The sequence below is a fragment of the Myotis yumanensis genome, unplaced genomic scaffold (genome assembly GCF_028538775.1).
Source record: "Myotis yumanensis isolate MYYU_CA2020_CCGP unplaced genomic scaffold, mMyoYum1.0.hap1 SCAF_19, whole genome shotgun sequence".
NCBI lineage: Eukaryota > Metazoa > Chordata > Mammalia > Chiroptera > Vespertilionidae > Myotis > Myotis yumanensis.
In genome coordinates this window covers 10,537,345-10,559,903 of record NW_027223770.1, presented here as the reverse complement: position 1 = coordinate 10,559,903, position 22,559 = coordinate 10,537,345, and the positions used below count along the sequence as shown (strand labels likewise).

General features: G+C 40.6%; 2 protein-coding genes across 2 annotated transcripts; both read right to left on the bottom strand.

The window, feature by feature from the left end:
- Positions 1-1,338: 1,338 nt before the first annotated feature.
- Positions 1,339-11,457, bottom strand: ARPC3 (actin related protein 2/3 complex subunit 3). The gene is made up of 7 exons (XM_070399284.1): positions 11,350-11,457; positions 8,591-8,690; positions 5,775-5,851; positions 3,808-3,876; positions 2,407-2,533; positions 1,971-2,065; positions 1,339-1,487 (listed from the first exon to the last, which is right to left on the bottom strand). Exons 1-7 carry the CDS (start codon positions 11,353-11,355, stop codon positions 1,425-1,427), a joined length of 537 nt encoding a protein of 178 aa, XP_070255385.1. The 5' UTR covers positions 11,356-11,457; the 3' UTR covers positions 1,339-1,424.
- A 1,216-nt stretch (positions 11,458-12,673) lies between these two features.
- Positions 12,674-22,535, bottom strand: GPN3 (GPN-loop GTPase 3). The gene is made up of 8 exons (XM_070399334.1): positions 22,395-22,535; positions 21,558-21,666; positions 18,441-18,608; positions 16,925-17,049; positions 16,235-16,350; positions 15,997-16,093; positions 14,594-14,722; positions 12,674-13,508 (listed from the first exon to the last, which is right to left on the bottom strand). The coding sequence occupies exons 1-8, from the start codon at positions 22,440-22,442 to the stop codon at positions 13,446-13,448; spliced, it is 855 nt and encodes a 284-aa protein (XP_070255435.1). The 5' UTR covers positions 22,443-22,535; the 3' UTR covers positions 12,674-13,445.
- Between the last annotated feature and the right edge of the window lie 24 nt (positions 22,536-22,559).

Below are 22,559 nucleotides of genomic sequence, written 5' to 3'. Positions count from 1 at the left end.
CTCTCTTTCTGAAATCATTAAGAACATATTTAAAAATAAGTAGAGATGATGGTTGCACAACATTGTGAATGGAATGTAATTAATGCCAGTGAACTGTACACTTAAAAATGGTTGAAATGGCCGAAACCGGTTTGGCTCAGTGGATAGAGCGTCGGCCTGTGGACTGAAAGGTCCCAGGTTCAATTCCGGTCAAGGGCATGTACCTGGGTTGAGGGCACATCCCCAGTGGGAGATGTGCAGGAGGCAGCTGATCGATGTTTCTCTCTCATCGATGTTTCTAACTCTCTATCTCCTTTCCTCTCTGTAAAAAATCAATAAAGTATATTTTTAAAAAAAAATGGTTGAAATGGGCCCTAACCGGTTTGGCTCAGTGGATAGAGTGTCAGCCTGCAGACTCAAGGGTCCCAGGTTTGATTCCGGTCAAGGGCATGTACCTTGGTTGCGGGCACATGCCAAGTAGGGGGTGTGCAGGAGGCAGCTGATCGGTGTTTCTCTCTCATTGATGTTTCTAACTCTCTATCCGTCTCCCTTCCTCTCTGTAAAAAATCAATAAAATATATTTAAAAAAAAAATTGGTTGAAATGGTAAATGGGAAGAGAATGAAGTTATAACATGGACAAATCCTGAAAGCCTTGTTCTAAGTCAGTGGTCGGCAAATTGTGGCTTGCAAGCCACATGTGGCTCCTTGGCTCCTTGAGTGTGGCTCTTCCACAAAATACCAGCTCTTCCACAAAATACCGACTTCTGCGCATGGGCCACAAAGTTTCAATGCACTGTACGCGCATGCCCGCACGGAGTATTTTGTGGAAGAGCCACACTCAAGAGGCCAAAGAGCCACTGACCACGGTTCTAAGTGAAAGAAACCAGACACAAAGGCCACATGTTATATGACCCCATTGAAGTGAAATGTCCAGAATAGGCAAATCCAAAGAGACAGAAAAATAGGTCAGTGGTTGCCAGGGACTAGGAGGAAGGGGATGGAGAGGAATGGGGGAATAGTGGTGGTGTGTGTGACTGCTAAAGAGTACATCGTTTGGGGGTGGTGAAAATTTTCTGGAATTAGTAGTGATGGTTGCAAAACTTTGTGTATATACTAAAAACTACTGCACTATACACTTTAAGAGGATGAATATTATCTACAAAAAATGTTAAGTGAATGGCAAAGGAATAACGTTTTTCTGACACAATGTTAGAAATTCCTTTATTACTTATTAAGCACCAGCTTAATACTGCAGAAAATTTCAAATCACCCTTTGACAATTTGTTCTCCCCGCCCCCCAAATTCTTGATAATGAACTTTTCAAGTAAAGACATGTTCTCTTCTCTCTTCTGTATAAAACTTTATGAAATAAAGGCAAAGAACTGTGTACATCTTGCGGTAAAATGCTGCCCACGCTGTGGAAACCGTGTCTGCCCAGCTCTCGTTACTGTCCAGGTCCTGAGAGGCTCTTGTTCATGAACTGTCTCTTCACAAAGCAAGTCCACCACTAACACGAGGGGACAAAACAGAACGCACAGTGGCAGTGAAATTACAATGCAAGTTCAAGGTAAAGCCAGAATATGAATTTATTTAATATTAAAGTTTATGTTAGTCTGGCAGCCCTTATGTTATACACATTCCTTGAAAGCACATGTAAAAATGTAAAATTTATTTTTTATCTAGTGACTTACAGGTTACTCAAAATTACGAAGACAAAATAGAGGTAATACATTCAAGATATCTCATGCCAAAAAAATCTGTCCTGATATAAGACCAGACAACCAAAAATTTTAATTATATGTAATCATTATGCACTCTGATTCACTGTGAACTCCTACCATGTACAAGGCACGTATTCAAAATTTAACAACACGGCAATTTGGAAACTAAAGGTTTTCTTGCAATGAAAGATCTTAGTGTGTTTTGTTTAATGGAGACTATAGGATAAAAGGTGAGTTATCAACTAAACAGGCAAAGAAGAGGGTCTTACCTTGCTGGGTTTATCATTCTGAGGGTCAAAAACTTTCTCGCAAAGTCTCAGTCCAGTCTCTTGCCTTAGCTGCTGCAAATAGGCCCTCATCACTTCTAAAATGAGCAGGTAGAACAACACAAAAAACTGTATCACAAATGTGCTCGTGGCTGATTTGGACACTGACCTCTGCAATTTATTTCTGTACATTCAAACAGGATAAGAAATAGAAATGACAGTCTAAAAGGCTTTATAACTATATTCATTTTGATCCAAAAGATTCTCTACATGTTATATTGCTATCAAGAATCTCTTGAGAGTGACTAGTAAGAGAATGTATGTGCTAATGATTCCACTCTCAACTGTACAGCAATCAAGGCAAGAAGAGAAGGGGGGTAAAAAGTCAAATGGAGAAAACCTTGTGCCATATAGAGAGAAGTGGAGATACTATCCTTACCGTCTTCCTGTTTGTTTGCAGGTTTGGCATAAATTGCGTTAAGTGGAAAACCAGGCTCTCCGGGAATGGGAAAATTAGTGATTCCCAGTGTGTACATTTCTTTCTCACCTTGGCTTTTGGAATTGCACTAAAAAAAAAAATTATTTGTACACATATATTTTACAGGGAAAAGGATAATAATATACAATTGCAATTTTTTAGTTTAAGTAGCTTTGGCTGATGTTAATATTTTTGGTGACCTTTTGCCCATAGGCTTTACCTGTGGGCCCCTTCTCAGAATAATGTTTTAAATAATTAAAATATAATACATAGAATTACAAAAGAAACCAATTATACTGAAATGCAATAACTATAATATCAAAAAAAATTGTTATAGTCATACATGTGCTTCTTTATTCATGCACTAAATACAACATCTTGCCATAGCCCTAATAACTACATTCTGAAGTAGTGATGTGTAAACAATATTGCAAAAAATCTTCCACTCTAAATGCAAAATACTGTGGTTTCTATTGGAGAAAAAGTCACAAATATTGCTAAAACAACTGTGGGCTGTTGTCCACATTAATAATGAAAGTAAATGCTAAATTTCAGTAACAGGTTAGTGAAAAGAAAGATAGAATATTTTCCCACTCAGGTTAATGGACCCCTGAATTCTATCCTTGGACTCCCAAGTTAAGAACCTCTGAGCCAGCCCTAGCTGGTTTGGCTCTGTGGATAGAGCATCAGTCTGCAAACTGAAGGATCCCAGGTTTGATTCTGGTCAAGGGCACATGCCCAGGTTGCGGGCTCGATCCCCAGTAGGGGGCATGCAGAAGGCAGCTGATCAGTGATTCTCTCTCATCAATGATATTTCTACCTCTCTCTCCCTCTCCTTTCCTCTCTGAAATCAATAAAAATACACTTAAAAAAAAGAACCTCTGCCCTGACTGGTTTGGCTCAGTGGATAGAGCGTCGGCCTGCGTACTGAAGGGTCCCGGGTTCGATTCCAGCCAAGGGCATGTGCCATGGTTGCAGGCACATCCTCAGTGGGGGGTGTGCAGGAGGTGGCTGATCCATGTTTCTCTCTCATCGATGTTTCTGACTCTCTGTCCCTCTCCCTTCCTCTCTGTAAAAAATCAATAAAATATATTTAAAAAAAAAAAAAACAAACCTAGAAGCCAAAGGCTTAAAAGGGATTTTTTTTTGCTCAAGATTTCTGTCTTAGGAAAATACATACAAAGCCTTATCCTCTGATTAGTTAACTACACTGTAAGTTTAGAGATCTACATTCAGATTTTTCTTTCAAGTCCATGCTCTAAGTCAGAGGAAATATGTTCTATATGCCCTTAAAGTGTCATCGAGTCCAAATACCTATCAGTAGTTTGTTTTCCTGATAGATGATCATGCAAGTTTAATTACCTTTTGGAGTTTCTTTAGACACTCAGAAATGTAGAGAGTTATGTATATCAAGGTTCTATCAGCTTCATTCTACAGAGGGGAAAACAAAACTTAAAAACAGTCCTGAACAAAGCTTAACAATTATGTGCAACAAATGAATTCACCTTTGTCTTTTGATAACCAACTGAAAACTACGAAAGTATAGTTACTATAGCATCAAAAATTCCCATTCTCCAGCCCTAGCTGGTTTGGCTCAGTGGATAGGGCGTCAGCCTGTGGACTGAAGGGTCCTGGGTTCGATTCCAGTCAAGGTACATGCCTGGGTTGTGGGCTTGATGCCCAGTGGGGGACATGCAGGAGGCGGCCAATCAATGATTCTCTCTCATCATTGATGCTTCTTTCTTTCTCTCCCTTTCCCTTCCTCTCTGAAATCAATAAAAATACATTCAAAGAAAATTCCCATTCTCCAAATGCAATCTTCTGAAGCCCCCTTTCTGTCTGTCCTGAGCTGCTCCTGTTGTCCTCTGTTCCTCTTGCCCTTGGGTTCCCGAGGAACTGTGCCAACAGCCCCACACTCTGTGTAGGAAGCTGAGTTCACAGAGCTGCCAGGAAAGCTGAGGTGCACCATATGGTTCGCTAATTTTAAAAAACCCTTTCATTTTAGGATCTCTGCCGAGAACAGAAACATTCATGACTCTACAAGAGGAAACAATATTTCACGTGTGACTTGTTCTTGAAGAGCTCTGTAAGCCCAACTCTTAACCTAAAGGAAAATGTGGAAAAGGTGAATGGGTATGGATCCAATGTGGCATGTACTTCAGGTCAAAGTTTACACAGATTTGTCCCACCAGCGTGGCTCAATGGCTGAGCATCGACCTGTGAATCAGGAGGTCGCGGTTCAATTCCCATTCAGGGCACATGCCTGGGTTGCGGGCTCGACCCCTAGAGTGTGGGGCATGCAGGATATAGCTGACCAATGATTTTCTCTCATCATTAATATTTCTCTCTCTCTCTCCCTTCCTCTCTGAAATAAATAAAAATGTACTTTTAAAAAAGTTTACACAGATTTATAGTTTAAAAAACAAACTAGTTTCCTATATTTCAGATCATGTGATATTCAAGCGAGAATGAAATGTGGCAGAATTTTATTTATTTACACCTATTACAAATAAAACACATAAGACCATGCCTTCGATACAGAAAACACTCTGCTAATAACACAGAATATTTAGACTACAATTTGTAAGCCAAGTATCTACAAATAAAGATTTCAGACCCTGTTTGATTCCAAAAAGCCAACGTTTGGCAGGAAGTTAAAGTTTCATATTCTAGAATATTATCCATAAAATATGTTGACATTTCTTGTGACTTGCTCATAGCGGAAGCTCAGAAATTTTTTTCTATTTCCCTCTCTCCTTCTCTACCACCTTCACCTCGACCTGATTCCTACCAAGAACTAAGAGAAGGGGAGAAAGGGTGCTTGAAGGAAGGGTCAGGGCCATTGAAGTTTATTTCTCTATCTCAGATCCAGGATACAGAAGTGTATAAAAAAATAACACAGCATATAGGATTTTTAATTATAGACTGGTACATAGTAGGTACTTAGTTAATGTAGGATAAAGAAACAAAGACCAGATAATAAATATCTCAGGATTTGCAGTTTTTATTACAACTACTCAGCTCAATATTGTGGCGTGAAAGCAGCCATAGACAAAATATAAACAAATGTGTATAGCTGTGTTTCAATAAAACTTTTTTTACAAAAAGAGGTGGTGGGCCAGATTTGGCCCTTTGGCTGTCATTTACCAACCTGTGGTGTGGACTTTGGAAGAAAAATAACAAATTAATATTGACATAAAGCTTAACATTAAGTACTATTCTGGATTTTTAAAATCATATAATCTCATTTTATTTAGAGCAACCAGACTGCCAGCCAGATCTTTTTCCCATCAGAAAATTACTTAAATATTAAAAGCTTTGTACTTTACCTTAATTTCATAGTTTTTGAAGAAGACATTGGCCTTGAAGTAATAGATGGCTTCATCCACAATATCTGTGTCTTTTGCTAAGCAAGATACAAGGGGAGGGGGCAGAGAACATTAGCTTAATGCAAAACATAACATCTAGAAAAGCTATTAAAAAAAAAAGTTATCCAAGATTAATGAACAGAAGTTTTGGAGTTGAATAAAATAAAATGAGGCTACTGACATGTGCCCTTTACCAGAATCAAACCTGGGACTTTCCACTGAGCTAAACCAGCTAGGGCCCAAAGAATTTTTTTTTTTTTTAAATATATTTTATTGATTTTTTTACAGTGAGAGGAAGGGAGAGAGATAGAGAGTTAGAAACATCGATGAGAGAGAAACATCGATCAGCTGCCTCCTGCACATCTCCTACGGGGGATGTGCCGGCAACCCAGGTACATGCCCTTGACTGGAATCGAACCTGGGACCTTTCAGTCCGCAGGCCGACGCTCTATCCACTGAGCCAAACCGGTTTCGGCAAGAATTTTTAATTGTCACCCTAATCTCACTTCCAAGGAATAACTACTATTAACACTTGGTGAACATCGTTCCAGACATCTCTCAAAACAGACTGAGACATAGACTAACTTTAATAAAATGACTTAAAAAGCATTCAATATAATTTTATTTGAATGTACATACGAGTTTCAGAAAAAAACAACACACCTCTTAACTGTCATTTAGGAACCCATTGGGGTTCCCATGCATATCTTTCTGTTTATACTATGACTTCAAATATATTTGCACAAGCTGTTCTAGGTGCTAGAGACTGAAAAAAGCCAGAAATACTGTTGTGACAAAGACAAATCTCATTACAATTTTTTTGGCTATTTTTTGTTTTCTTTTTTTTTATTTTAAAAAGGTTACAATCCCAGGGTCTTGGTATCCGGCAGCTGGCTTCAGCAACCCAGAAACAGTTATTTTTGTCTCTCGCCCATGCCTGCTATCCCTCTCACACAGCAGAAATGCAAAATAATCCTGAAGTTTTAATACTCTGTAAGTCAGCAGTCATTATTCCTGCTTATTTCTCTGCTAAAGAATTTCAACAGAATTTGAACTCTAGATGTGTATTCCTTGCAATCTATTTTCTTATCTGTAAAAAAGGAAACTTCCTCAAAGATTTCAACAGTGTTTATAAAAACCAGCTAGTTCTTTTAAATGTCACCATAGGTGGTGGGGAGGCTACAAGGTTCAGAACCTAGGAAGGTATTTGGCACATAAAAGGTGTTCAAAAGATATTTGTAAATAATTAGATTAATGCTAAGAGTTATTTAACTCCCAGTATAAGCTTACATTCATCCATAATTCCAATTTGGTTTGAATCCAGTCCTTTGGGGAAGAGTAACAGGTCATTCCTTATCTGTAGAAATCTTCAAAGAACTGTAAGGGTGGTAATTAGATTAACCTCTTGGTCAACTGCATCTTTTGACATACCATATGGTGTTTTGTGCCGATTTGAAAGGGTTCTTCTCAAGGAATCTAAGCTAACATTGGCTATTTTTTCTCTGCACTGTAATTCTTTTACGTCATTTTTCTTCTCTTTGGTCTGCTTTCTTTTCCCCATCTGTTCCTTTTATTTCATTTCAAAATCAAGTAAAGACTATAGTGACTCACCAGATTTATTAAGTTTATTGAGCTTGCAATTAAATTTAAAAAGGTCAAGCCTAACAGTCTGGCAGAAGGACAGAGAAGGTCTCAGTACAAAATTATTAATTAAAACCATGGCCTTGGAAATCATGTCTAATATAATACAAATCATACTGTTGGCAGATCATCTCAGAATGTGTCTGAAGAGTCTCAGATAGTGTCTAAAAAGAATGGAGCTTCTGAACAGTAAAAAATAGTCCGGGGTGGGGGAGGAGGAGAAGGAATGTGAGTACCAAGAAAGAAAGCAGATATAAAATTCAGAATTAGTAATGTTTTTTAGGACACATCTTTTAACATATAAGATTGAGCCCTGGCTGGTGTGGCTCACTTGGTTGAGCATTGTCCCATGCACAAAAAGGTTGCCAGTTAGACTCTGGTTGGGGCACATTCCTGGCTTGTGTTTCGCTCACACTGATTTTTGTTTTCCTCTCTCCCCCTTTCCCTTCCTGTCTCTCTAAAAGTCAATTTAAAACCTTAGAAAAAAATATATACACATATATATTTAAGATTGAGGTATTGCTAAAAATTGAAACTCCTGAGCAATGGAAAAAGGAAATAGAAGGAAAAGAGGTTAGAATATGTTTTGTTTTGCCCTAGTCGGATTGGCTTAGTAGCTCAGTGGTTGTAGGCTCCTCCCCAACCTGGGCCCTGGTAAGACCACTCTCTCTAAAAATCAATGGGAAAATATCCTCAGATAAGGATTGAAAATGAAATTTAAAAAAATTTAAAAAAAATTTTTTTCCAGCTTGATAACAGAGAAGGGATGGGGACATGGAAGTAGCAGCATTACATTAGTTTGTAAGAACTGCCAGTCATAACAGAAACAGTGTCAACATTTTCTGTTTTCCCTCAACAAAATATCCTGGAGAAATTAGCAGCAAAGATAGTTTCCTATTAGATGCAACATATACCCATAATCTTGAAAGGTCTAATCGCTTCTCTGCCTTTTGGCTAAGATCAAGTGTAGCATAATCTTGAAAGGTCTAGAAAGCAATATCCACCAAACAAATAGAAAAAAACAACAGCAACCAGAGACAGAGGACTGAGCCAAGAATTTCCCTGACTTAATGTCAGAGGGTTGCTAGATGCTTCACACCAACATCTGAAAATAATGGAAAGGGGTTTCGACTTACTCTCTCTAGGAGCAGGTCCTTTGAACTGACTTCTGATGGGCAACAGTGCCATGTTTCCAATGAGTTTGGTGTCGGGGTCCATGAGAGAAGAGTGGTAAGCCTGTAGTGGCAAGCCAGGTAAGAATACAGAAACAGAAGCAGAACAAGTGTCAGCAGCGTAAACAAGTACATTTCTCCAAAGGAAAAAAAAAGAGTAACCTACCCGAGATTAACTAGGGGTGCCCTGACCGGTTTGGCTCAGTGGATAGAGTGTCCGCCTGTGGACTGAAGTGTCCCAGGTTCGATTCCGGTCAAGGGCATGTACCGTGGTTGCGGGCACATCCCCAGTAGGGGTTGTGCAGGAGGCATCTGATCGATGCTTCTCTCTCATCGATGTTTCTAACTCTCTAGCCCTCTTCCTTCCTCTCTGTAAAAAAATCAATAAAATATATATATATATTTAAAAAAAGATTAACTAGGGCATGTGGCAGAGGGGAGGATGGCAACAATATGCAGAGCTGGCTCTTACTGGCTCATGAAAACCAACTGTTACCTTTTTAGGAATTTTCAAAAATTAAAATATATAAATTTGCAATAAATTATATTAAAAACAAAGGTAATAAAGACTCAAAATGCATTACTCCTTATTTTTATTTTTATTTTATTTTTTATTTATTTTTTAAAATATATTTTATTGATTTTTTACAGAGAGGAAGGGTGAGGGACAGAGAGTTAGAAACATCGATGGGAGAGAAATATCAATCAGCTGCCTCCTGCACACCTCCTACTGGGGATGTGCCCACAACCAAGGTACATGCCCTTGACCAGTATCAAACCTGGGACCTTTCAGTCTGCAGGCCGACGCTCTATTCACTGAGCTAAACCGGTTAGGGCTACTCATTTTTAAAAATTATTTTACTGTTGCCCATGATCTTAAAGTTATTTATGTCTTTTGTATCTTGATGGCAGAAATAGCACTACCAGTACATAATGAATGGGGTGCTACTGTGCATCTCTTTCCATTTTACATTCAGTGACATCACACTGGCAACTGGTGGGAATAGTTACATTGCAGAAATAGGCAAACATTATATAAACCAGGGGTACCCACCCATCAGCTGTGGTTAAACCAGAACCCAAGCACTAGTTTTTCTGTTCTGCCACTTCCTAGCTTTATATCTTTGACCAAGACATCACTTTTCTTAGCCTATTTCTAAATTTGTATAATGAGGAAATATATACTGCCTTCGGTGGGGAGGTGTGAGTTAAAGGATGAAGGGGGAAATCACATTTATGAAAGCAATTATGTATATGATTCCTAGTTCTGCCTTTTACAAAATGTCTGGCTTTTTGTAAGACAACACCGGCCCCATTCATGTATTCATTCATTCACCAACTGATTATTAAGCCCCTTCTAAAGGCAAGGCTTGGCCATTTAAAAGTATGCAAGACCAGTATGGTCTCCATCCTTGAAGAACTTTCGGACTAATGGAAAAGAGAGATATTAATTGAGTAATATCAAGATATTAAATAAGTGCTCGGTGTCCAACTGGAATGAGCACAGGGCTGTAGAGTTCTGGCTTAAAACCTGGCTTACCAAGGCGTTTGCACTAGTGTGCACCTTGGGTAAATTACTTAACTTCTCTCAGCCTCAGGCTCCTCCTCTGAAAAATGAGAAAACAATAACATAGCTACTTCATAGGATCTCTGTGAGGATTAAATGGGATAATTTATATAAAGTGTGTAGCTCAGGGCCTGCCTGGAACACATCAGGAATCAAATGGTAGCTATGGGATTCACAATATTTGTACCGATAACTATGGCTTGCGCCTTTTTTTTTTAATCATAGGTATGCTTCATCTAAAGCAGCCTCCACCCTCCCCTTCACCAGCTACAACCACTGTCTTGTTCCCCATCTATGTTCTTCATAGCATTTGTCACTATCAGAAATTATCTCCTTTATTTTATTTGCATTTACTTGTTTCCTGTCCGCCTCCCTATTAGAATGTAAACTCCGTAAGAACAGGGATTTGCTGCCCTAGTCACTGCTGTAACCGTGCTTAGCACGCAGCAGGTGCTCAGTAATGTTTGTTGTCTGAATAATCCCATGTTGTTGAAAACTTCCTTTTCCCTAATCTGCAAAATGGAGGCCTACCACGACGGCGATAAATCTACCCCACAGACTGGCTCTCAGAAATTAAAAGAAACCAGACCACCACTAATTTTACTCCTACTCGAATGCACAATAAACCGGAAACGTGTGGAAACCAGGCTCGGCCCTTGCGTTTGCCCCGGGGGCCCTAAACCAACAGCGCGGGGGTGGCGGTCCCAGGGGAGGAAATGGGGTCTGACAGAGGACAGGAAGCGGAAGGGACCTGTCCCCTGGGTTGGAGAAGGAAGTGGGATTTCAGAAAAAAGGAGAAGCCGGACCCTGGACTAGAAAAATGGAAAATAAAAAGTGCATCCCCTTGACTTAGTGGCTCCATGAGGCTTTGGGGACCCAGCCAGTGTCGGGGGTCGGGGGTGGGAGTGGGGTACAGAAAGGGCAAAGGTGGGGTCGGCACTGGAGAGAAGTGGCCAGAGGGCAGAGGCAGCCTCTCTCGTACCCCTGACCGACACTCGCCGGTCCCCAATCCTACAGGAACTGGCTCCCCTCTCCCCCGCTCTGGACCCTGCTTCCTCTCCGACGGGCTTGGCCCGCTTCTCTCGGCGCACGCACACTTCTCACCGCTCTCCCCAATTCTCGCCATCACCTCACACCCCTGACTCGGGCTCCTTACCGGCATCTTGACGTCTCCCGAGTTTCAACTCAATAAGGAGAATCGGGTTAGAGAGAGGAGCTTCGGGTCCGGCGCTTGGGCGGGGTAGGCGGAAGTGAACCGGAAGAGGAGGGCGAGGGGACGATTTGCGCTTCCGGCCTTGAAGTTCCGCCGCTGGCTGCTGGGGCTGCGGGGATCCGAAGGGGCGCCAGGGGGCGCGCCAGCCCTAAGTAGAGGCTGAGTGTCACGCATGCGTGAGGCCTGGAGCTAGCGATGGGTCTTGGGGTTACAAATCCCTGTGAAGCATTACCTGGGTCACACTATTTTATTTTATTTTTTAATACTTTCAAAATTGACTTCAGAGAGGAAAGGAGAGGGAGAGATAAAAACATCAATGAGAATCATGGATCGTCTGCCTCCTGCACGCCCCACACTGGGGATCAGCCCGCAACCCAGGCAGGTGCCCTGACCTGAATCGAACCATGAACTCCAGGTCCATAGTCTTCCCTCTTAACTACTTTTGGTATTTATCTCCCCATCCATGTGAACATCAAAAAGGCAGGGATTTTTGTCTGTTTTGTTCACTGCTGTGTACCCCGTGTCTAAAAAAAAAATGTGATGATACATAAGCATCAATAAATTTTTGCCAAGGGAATGAATGAACCTACTAGTTTTAAAAATGGAGAGCACATTGGTAAGGGATTTGTGGGTTACTCTATACTGCAATTCTTTGTGTAATGACTGAGAAAATGGACTCTAGATTTGAATTCCAGCTCCTACACTTACCAGGCTCTGTAATTTTGGGTTTACTAATCTAGCTAATCAGTTTCCTCACCTGTAAATGGAGATAACAGTACTTAATTCAGTTTTGTGAGGATGAATGAATTGCATGTAATGTGCTTAGAACTTCTAAGGCTCAGGAATTTTAAAATTACTAGAAAGCACCTCATGTTAAAAGACAAGTTCATTCCTGCTTTAGCCCATTTCTTCTGCCAGTTCCCCAGACTAGAATACTTTGCTCCTGGTTCCCACACTGACTTCTCCTTTTGGTCTCCTGTCAAATAGGAGCCTTCTTTGACAATGAGCCCAAAGTAGCCTGTTATCACTTTCCCTTTCATTGCTGTTTCTTCTTCCCATTCCTTATCAGAGGCTTCCCTGTTTATGGTTTATCTCAAGGACCCAGCACATCAGCTCCAAAGAATAAGGATTTAAAAAAAAAAGAATAAGGTTTTGTCAAGCTCCCATTTTATTCCCAGTGTCTGGCATCTCCTACTTGGGAAATTTTACAAATTCAAAAATTTTCCCTGGCTGAGTTATTTCAAATTATGAATGGAGAACAAGAGTGTAATGAAAGGTTAATGCTGTTTCTTTTATTTATATACATACGTATCTTTAAAAATTAGTCACTTTTCATGTTTTAATTATACAAATAATACATTTTCAATGTAGAAATTTGGAATACATATAAACAATGGTTTTACCTATATTCTACAGATTTTCACCTTTGGATATACATATTTTGTTACAATAATTCCTGCTCCTCAAAAAAAAAAAAACCTTCAAAAATAACAAAACCAAACAGAAAAAATAAAGGTAGACTGGTCTTAACTGTACCACAGGAGCTAATTTACATTATATACAAATCTATGTGAATTAATTTCAATTTCAACTTTTAAAATCTAAACCAGGGGTCCTCAAACTACGGCCTGCAGGCCATATGCAAATACAAATATTGTATTTGTTCCCGTTTTGTTTTTTTACTTCAAAATAAGATATGTGCAGTGTGCATAGGAATTTGTTCATAGTTTTTTTTTAAACTATAGTCCGGCCCTCCAACGGTCTGAGGGACAGTGAACTGGCCCCCTATTTAAAAAGTTTGAGGACCCCTGATCTAAACTGATGCTTAGTAAAAATATAACACTAAAAGATTCCACTTTAAACAGCAGCAGTTTCAGAATAACCAAGAACTTGATTCAGGTGTGCTGTTGATAAAGAGCCAAGTATTATTTTTTTCATTAAAATAAGCAGCTTTTTAGTATTGCATCCTTTGAGAAAAATATTTTGCCGGTTCAGCCACAAGCTCTTTGCATATATACATTTACATGTTAATAAACTCTTTATTCATTCTGATGTTCTTGAAAATATTCATCAAACATAGAAGACGACTCATCTTCATGTTCCTGACACAAAAGGAAACACAAAAGAGAAAATACATTGGTTTCCCCTCAGTTAGACATAGTATGTGTTTACGTATTTTTCAGGTAATGCTCTGTAAGGAGCTAACACTCAGTGCCAGCTCCTGGTGCTGCACATAGGTAATAGTTAATAGTAACAAAAGGCATAACTGAAAGAATATTTAAAGTGTTTATATCTCATTAGAAGCATTTCTTCTTCCTTTTTAAAAAATCTTTATTGTTCAGATTATTACAGTTGTTCCTCTTTTTTCCCCCCATAGCTCCCCTCCACCTGGTTCCCACCCCACCCTCCGCCCTCACCCCCCTCCACTGTCCTCATCCATAGGTGCACGATTTTTGTCCAGTCTCTTCCCCCATCCCCCACACCCCTTTCTCCCCCAAGAATAGTCAGTCCACTCCCTTTCTATTTTTCTTCTTTTTTTTAATCCTCACCTGAAGTCATTTTCATTGATTTAGAGAGGGGGGAAAGAGGAAGAAAGGTAGGGACAGAGGGAGGGGGAAAGACAGAGGAAGAGAGTGAGAGAGACAGAGAGAGAAACATCTATGCAAGAGAGAAACATTGATCAGTTGCCTCCCATATGCACACTGACAGGGAATTAAAACCTGCAACTCAGGTATGTGCCCTGACTGGGAATTAAATCCATGACCCTTCCATGCATGGGACCACATTCCAACACACTGAGTCACAGAAGCCAGGACTAGAAGCATTTCTTACACCAGTTCTCAGCTATCTTACTGTGCTAATACCCTACTGAAAACTATCCTTAGTCTTTCTATTGACCTATGCGAGGGCAGCCCAAATTCAATAGGATTTTACCTCCTTTTTGCATCTATCCCAAGCTCTGAGCACTAAGAAACATAAATCAGTAATAGTGTCTCAATAAAAAATAGAGTAAAACTGATATTGCTCTTTGAGCTCAGGAGTCAATTTCAGGAGTCACCAGAGAAGCCTAGGTTACTGCCACCACTAAGGCAAAAATTAATTTGAGTTTCTGGATTACGCAGGAAATCAAGGAGTGCCGGCAAACATTTTTACTAAAAGCCAATAAATACCCTAAACCAGAAATTACCTTTGGTTCTTTAAATTCCAAGTCTTCTCCATACTGAATGGCAAAATCAATATGCTGTAATACAATGTTCATGCTTTCTTCATCTGACTGATCGTAAGGCAAAAATCGAACCATGCTGTAGTCGTCAATCTGTAAGTTGGAGATTTCAGAAAGGGTCATTCTGAAACTGTGCAATATGTTTAATTTTCAACTTATATATTTGAGGTTTATAACCATTTATCATTGGATAGACAGAGACAAAACGGAAAATCAATATTCATTTTTCTGGTCTGACTTACCAGAACACTCAACTTACTACATAACTAGATACTGTTTCATAGGCATTTATCTGAATTCAACAACCACTGGAAATTTCAACAGGGCACAGACAGTTCTGAATTCCCAAAATGGCTTGGGATAATGGACATGTCAGCTAATTTACTGGCTATCACCAATAACTGCTTCTAAATTAAACTGTGGGGGGGAAAATGAAAAAAAAAAAAAAAAAATTAAACTGCTGACTGGCCAGCCCACAGCCTGTCACCACCACCTCCCCATTGCAAGCAAGTAGGACTGGATTGTGCTTTCCGTAATGTTGGCCACTGACTGGACATCGATGAATAACAAAAAACATTGGTGCACAGCCTGGCGCACTAACCACTAACCACCACTAGCCTGGGCAGCCAGGCAGGCGGTCTGCATTTTAGAACTGTTAGCAAAATGTGCAGGCTCCTTTGTGCTTTGCTTTATGAATCTGGCTTTGTCTCATTTATATTTTAACTCATGTAAAGATGCATCTCTTAAATCTTATAAGTATTGATCCATTTCAACAAAAAGGTAAATGTAAAATATAGACTTTATTATTTGCCAAAGATGATTTGTGAAATAATTTTTTTGCAGATGTTTAAAGTAATTTCATTGGCTTTCGCTACCTCCCATTTCTTTCCCCCTGTAATGTAGCTTAAACCATGGCAAACATTCCTTGGAAACTAAGAGAAAAAAGATATCAGGAAGGACATGGAATTTTGTGTGACACAATTTCACCTCTCAAGTGGGTCTAAAGAGCCGAAACTTTGTTATTAAAAAAAGATGATCATCTGATTTCCTCCCTTTTAAGTATGTAATCAGATGATTTTGTGGTGTTTTTTTTTTAAATATTGGTTTCTTTTATTTGATGTATTTAGTTTTTTGTTATCTTTCTCTTTTATGTTCAGTGTTTCAAATACAGTTTGTATTTAAAGATTTTTAAAGTACCAAAATTGTAACTAAGTACAGTGGATTGTTTTCTGGTATGATATTAAATATGAAATGTATAAAGTGTTGTCAATTTGATTATTGACACATATACTATGTTTACAAATAAACTGGTGATAAAAAAAAAAAAAGAATAACAAAAAACAACAACAAAAATTTAACCTGCTTACCAGTCCACATATAGCTTTAGTCAATTTTTTGAATTTTTTGCTTCTTAAGTCACTTGTGGAATCATCTAATAAAGAATACATGTCTGGATCTAGAAACCTTTAAAAGTGAGAAAGAGACTGATGAATAAAAGGAAGAAGAAATCCAATTTACAGACAGACAGAACCTCACATGTAAATAAAGCTTAGAAGATTCATCTCTGCAATTGAGATCTGATTGTAGTGGAGGCCATGAACTCACTTCTCAATTTCCTTCTTAGCTTTCTTACTCAGCAGGTCCATTTTCGTCATGATGTTAACTTGTGGAATTTCTAGAGAGATCATAGCGCTCAGGGCCGCCAAGATGCCAGAAATAAACTGAAGGAGGAAACAGGAAAGGGAAGATAAATCAACAGGTGCCAACAAAGTTCCCTGGTCTCTGCATGAAAGAGAGGCTTCTGTGCCTCACTGGAGCAGAACTGGCCTCAATCAAAGAAACACTGATCCTTAAGAAAGGACAGTCCACTAATCAGAGGGCTGACCCTTGGTTTCCGAAGGTGAGGAGAAAAAAGGTGTAGATTTAATCTGTGGTGGTCACAAATCTCAATTTAGAGCATATCTTTAACCTTCTTTCCCATAAAAAATTCCTTAAGAGCTATTAATGAGAAATAAAGTTTCAGACAGTTCATAAACTAGACAAACAGCCCTCAGGAAATTAAAAATGCACATACATAATATGCACCTGCCTCATTTTTCTCAGTAAGTAGTTCTCCATATAATATCATAATTTACCATCTAAAGTGAAAATACATTATTATAATAATTTTATAAGGGATACAAAGTAACTCTAGAGTATAGTTTGTGAAATGTCCGGAATCACACAATGATTAAAGGAGACTGTCATCTGCTTGCACCCATGACTGAAATATCAACAACAGATTTATCCTCAAACCTTAAAAGACTCCACCATAAACTGTGAATCGACCAGAAAAACTCCACAGACTCGGAACTCCCACTGTTCTAGCCGCTGGACCAGTTGTTTCATCACAGGCAGATGCGTATACAACTCGATCTGACCTACGTGAAGAAAATTGCAAGACTATTACAATCAGGAAATGTTAAAAAATACAAAAAAAATTTACCCATAAGATGGTTAAAAAAAACAAACAAACTGCCCTGCTGGAGTGGCACAGTGGTTGAGCATCGACCTATGAACCAGGAGGTCACGGTTCAATTCCCAGTCAGGGCACATGCCTGGGTTGAGGGCTCAATCCCTAGTAGGGGTGTGCAGGAGGCAGCCGATCAATGATTCTCTCTCATCATTGATGTTTCTCTCTCTTTCTCTCTCTCTTTTCCTCTCCCTTCCTCTCTGAAATCAATAAAAATATATTTTAAAAAATTAAAATTAAAAACAAACCAACAACAACAACAAAAAAAGGAAGTCAAGCCCTGGTAGAAATATATTCCATTTTAAGGAGTCTTATAGCCTCTTGAAGAAATCACAAAATCATGAGGTTCATCATACTTTCTAGTTTTTGCCCATCAAAAGCAAGCGCTACAATTTTGTTAACCAGTGTCACCCAATAAATTCAATAAAAGGAAAAATAATATCCCTCTCCCTTCCTCTCTGTAAAAAAAATCAATAAGAATATATTTTTTAAAAAAAAGGAAAAATAAAAAAGCGAGTGCTACAAAGGTATTGCAGTTTAGGAATATTCATCAAGCTGAACACTTATGACATCTGAACTTTTCTGTGGGTGTGTGTATGTTCAATTAAAAGCAGAGGGAAAAAGTGAGAGCCACCTATGATCAAAGCTCAGTTAAGCTCAAGTCTGAAATTCACAATTTGTCTTAACAAGTCATATGCGTTCCTCTCTCCCCTACCAGCCTCACTTCACAACATTTCCCTGTGTGCACTGTGTGCTTCAGCCACAACAGCCTTTTTGGTGCCTCAAACCCACCTCCTTCCTTCCTGCCCGTAGGCCTACACCATGCTGTGACTTTTGCATGGACCAGTCTCCCTCACCTTCGGGCTATGGCCCAGCCTACAGGCCACTGGATCAAAGCGTCCTCTAACCTCCCTGCTGTGTGATGGTCTATGCCAGCAGTCGCCAACCTTTCGGACCCCATGGACCACTGGTTGGTGGCCGCTGCTCTATGCTATTCCTGTCACAAAGGAATATTAAGTAACATCTGGGTGATTTTTGTTTATACTGTCTAGCACTGCCACTTGACTGTGAGCTCCACCAGGGCAGAGACCATGGCTGCCTGGTTCTCTATGGTATTCTCAGTGTACAAAGTTAAGCACTCAGTAAACTCAATGAATGAGTAGAGCCGATGAATAAGAGCTTTATACCTTACTGCAATCTGTATAATTCAGAGTGACAAATGCGCACTGCACTTTCTCCTACCGAGGACAGAACCAGCATGACTGTGAGGAAAATGACACATTCAAATGGCTCACCCACCTGGACAGTCAAAAAGGATGTAGTCATCCTCTACGTGGCCAAGACAGCTCTCTAGCCAGTCAAAATTGTTGGCGAAGTACTCCATGCAAAACACCAATCCTCCATTGGGACCGAACCGCAGAGAATCATCCTCCATCACGTCATCCACCTCGATCAGTTCCCGGATGTCTGAAAAGGATAGGCAGGCCCCGGAAGAGAAGCACATCCATTTGAAAACGGTCCTCCTCACAAGTGATAATTAACCATTTTATAAAAACTCACAAATATAAGATTGTTTCTGTACATGGTTATTCCCTATAGCAGTGTCTGTGGGAAGTAATTATTGAATAGCCAGACAATAGAATCCTATGCAGCCATAAAAAAGGAAAAGCTCTTCAAGTATTTGATTATGACCCAATCTCCTAGTTACACTGTTAAGTGAAAAGTGTAAGGTATAGAAGTCCATGTAAGAATCCATCGTTTGGCCTTAACCAGTTTGGCTCAGTGGATAGAGCGTTGGCCTGCAGACTGAAGGGTCCCAGGTTCGATTCTGGTCAAGGGCATGTACCTTGGTTGCGGGCATATCCCCAGTATGGGGCGTGTAGGAGGCAGCTGATCGATGTTTCTCTCTCATCGATGTTTCTAACTCTCTATCCCTCTCCTTTCCTCTCTGTAAAAAATCAATAAAATATAAAATAAAAAAAGAATCCATTGTTTGTGTTTAAAAAAAAAAAAAGACACAAAGACTCATGATATGTACATAATAATATGCATCTTTGATTTTATATGCATAGATTCTCTATGGATAAACACACCCCAGAAAGTGGCAATACTGGCTGCCTCTTACGAGAGCAGCCGACTGCTGGGACACAGAGCTGGGAGAGACATTTACTCTTTTGTACCTTTTGCATTTTGAACGATGGGAATATACACTAAGTATCCTATAACCAGTAAACAAAACAAACAAACCAAGAAAACCAATTACTGTTTCTTAACACAATGAGCCCAAGGAAGCTACTTAACCTTCCTATGCCTCATTTTCCGTATTTACAGATGGGGTACAAATCATATATCCTAGTGTAGAAGGATGAGGACTATATGAGATAACATAGCTAAATCACCTATAGCAGCAGCTCAAAGAATTCTGGTATATGCATGGTTCTCTTCTATTACTAATTTTTGGAAATCAGTATTTTTAACTATCTACGGTAGGTTTTTATTTTTGTGTTCAAACCTACAATCTCTGTTCCCAGAGAACTGTGCCTCACTCACAGCCCCATGCATGTGGCTAATATCTTCCCACGTACTTTCCCAGGAATAACATCTGATGCCAAGTTGGGACAACTGTAATAGCTGTACTGTTGGCCCCCGCTTCTACTCTTGACCCTCTAGAGTCCATCTGTCATCCGAGAGCCAGTTACCTTTAAAAACATAAACCAGATGCCAACCCTCTCCCCTGCTTAACACCCATAATGGCATTCCATCGCTAACAAGTGCTAGAGATTCAATACATGTGTCCTTCCCAAATTCATATGTTCAAAACCTAAAGCCCAAGGCGATGATTTTAGGAGGTAATTAGGGTCATGAGGGGTCTTATAAAAGAGGCCCTAAGGATCCCTCACCCCCTTATGTGAGGACACAGGGAGAAGTTGGCAGCCTACAGAATATAACTGGGTCTTCACCAGAACCTGACCGTGCGGGCATCCTGATCTTGGACTTCCAGCCTCCAGAAGTGTGAGAAATACATTTCTATTTTTTGTAAGTCTCCACCTATGGCATTTTGTTACAGCAGCCCAAACAGAATAAGAAAACAGTATAGTCCTGGCTGGTTTGGCTCAGTGGATAAAGCGTCGGCCTGCAGACTGAGGGATGCTGGGTTTGATTCTGGTCAAGGGCACGTGCCTCAGTTGCAGGCTTAATCCTGGCCCTGGTTGGGGTGCATGTGGGAGGCAACCAATCGATCTATCTCTCTCTCACGTTGATGTTTCACTCTCTTTGTCTATCCCCATCCCTTCCATTCTCTCTAAAAATCACTGGAAAAAATATCCCTGGATGAGGATTAACAAAACAAAACAAAACAGTGTTGAAACAAATTCTGTTGGATCCACCAGATTAATTAGTTAATAAAAATAAGTTAAAAAAACAAAAAACAAAACACAGGATAAAACCAAAACTTCTCATCTCCTACTAGCTCCTACCCACTTTCTTTCACTCATTATGCTCCAACTCATCAATATCTTTGATTTTTCTGGAATAAATCAAACCCTTTTCCATCTCTAAGGCTATGTATTGACCTTGATGTGCTCTCATTTTAGAAAGCCTTTCCCCAGCTTGATGAGCATATTGCCATCTTTAGATCTGGGCCCAAATATCCTCTCCTCCCGAGACACCATCCCTGACTACACTACCTAAAGCAGTGATGGCGAACCTTTTGAGCTCGGCGTGTCAGCATTCTGAAAAACCCTAACTTAACTCTGGTGCCGTGTCACATATAGAAATTTTTTGATATTTGCAACCATAGTAAAACAAAGACTTATATTTTTGATATTTATATTTAAATGCCATTTAATCAACCAAAAAAATGAGTTCACGTGTCACCTCTGACACGCATGTCTTAGGTTCGCCATCACTGACCTAAAGCAATCTCCTCTAGTTATTCCCTCTAATCAGCCTACTGGCAGTCTTTATCTCAATCTGTAACGTGTTGCTTATAGCTTATCTCCCTGACTAAAAGGTACACAAAAGTAGGAATAGTATGTCTTGTTCCACAGACACTTGAATGAATAAATTAAAGGAGTTAAAAAAAAAACCACAGCAGCACTGAGGGGGCTCACTCAGAGTATGATCAGCAGTAAACCTGATTCACCGTAGCAGCACTAAGCATGGAAAGTACAGAAGGGAAGGGTAGGGAGGAAGGCACCTACTTACTTGAATTTAGTACCTAAGAAACCACGAGAAACGATACTGTTGGACATAAATGGATGTCATTAAATGACATTCAGCCTCATGCTGCTCACCATTTAACCAGGGGACTGGACTATAATAATATTTCAGCTTCTGTGCCGAGCAGCCAGCACTCCCGGCCTCCTCACCCCCCTAATTTTCCTGAAGGAGGGGGAAGCTCTGCTCGGGACTCACCAGCCATTACGGGGTAGTTGAAGTGTTCTGCTGCAGGATCGAGGTTCACGACCTGGACAGACCGATTGAGGGCTTCACAGTGCTGGACCATGGTGGCGCAGTAAGTACTCTGTAATGTCACAGGGCTCAAGTGGTCAGAGCAACAGCAATGTAATGTTACCCCCTGCACCCCGACAAGGACGCTACGCCCTGGGCAGTGTCTGCTAGGGACAAAACTAGGCCTTCACCGATCCCTGGGAGCCAGACAGGGCCGGATTAGACAAAACTGGGTTCCAGCCCGGCTGGTGTGGCTCAGCGGTTAAACATCGACCTATGAGCCAGAAGGTCATGGTTTGATTCCTGGTTGGGGCACGTGGCCAGCTTGCAGGCTCCATCCCCAGTTGGGGGCGTGCAGGAGGCAGCCCATCAATGATTCTCTCTCATCACTGATGTTTCTGTCTCTCCCTCTCTGAAGTCAATAAAAATATATAAGTGAAAAAACTGGATTCCAGCCGCCACTTACTAGCTGTGATCCCGAGCAAAGAACCTTTCCGTGTCTCATTTCCCTTATCTGTACAGCCGGATTAATAGGGCTTATTTTAGAGGGTTGTTGTGGAAACAAAGGAGGTGTTCAGCGCAGTATCTGGGGCTTAAGTATAAAACTAAGTATTAGCAACTATCACTCCTCTCCTTTCAAAACAACAACGAACAGGGTACCGAAGCCCAGACTGCAGAAGGGAGCTGCCCAGGGTCTCAGGGTCCCCAGTACAAACACCCGCCGGTCGCCTCCTCTGGACCCGAACCTCCCTGCCTCCCATGAGCTCCTACTTTTCTCTCCTTCTTCCGCCAAATCCTCACCTTCCCGCTGCCTGCGGGGCCCATGACCAGCTGCGCATACCGAGGCATGTCAGCTCCCCGAGATCCCGGAGATCCCGGAGCCGCCCGCCGCGCAGCAGTCCCCAAGAGCGGCGGCCACACTCCCTTCAGCCTTCGCGTGACGCCCTGAGTTCCGGGAACGTGAGG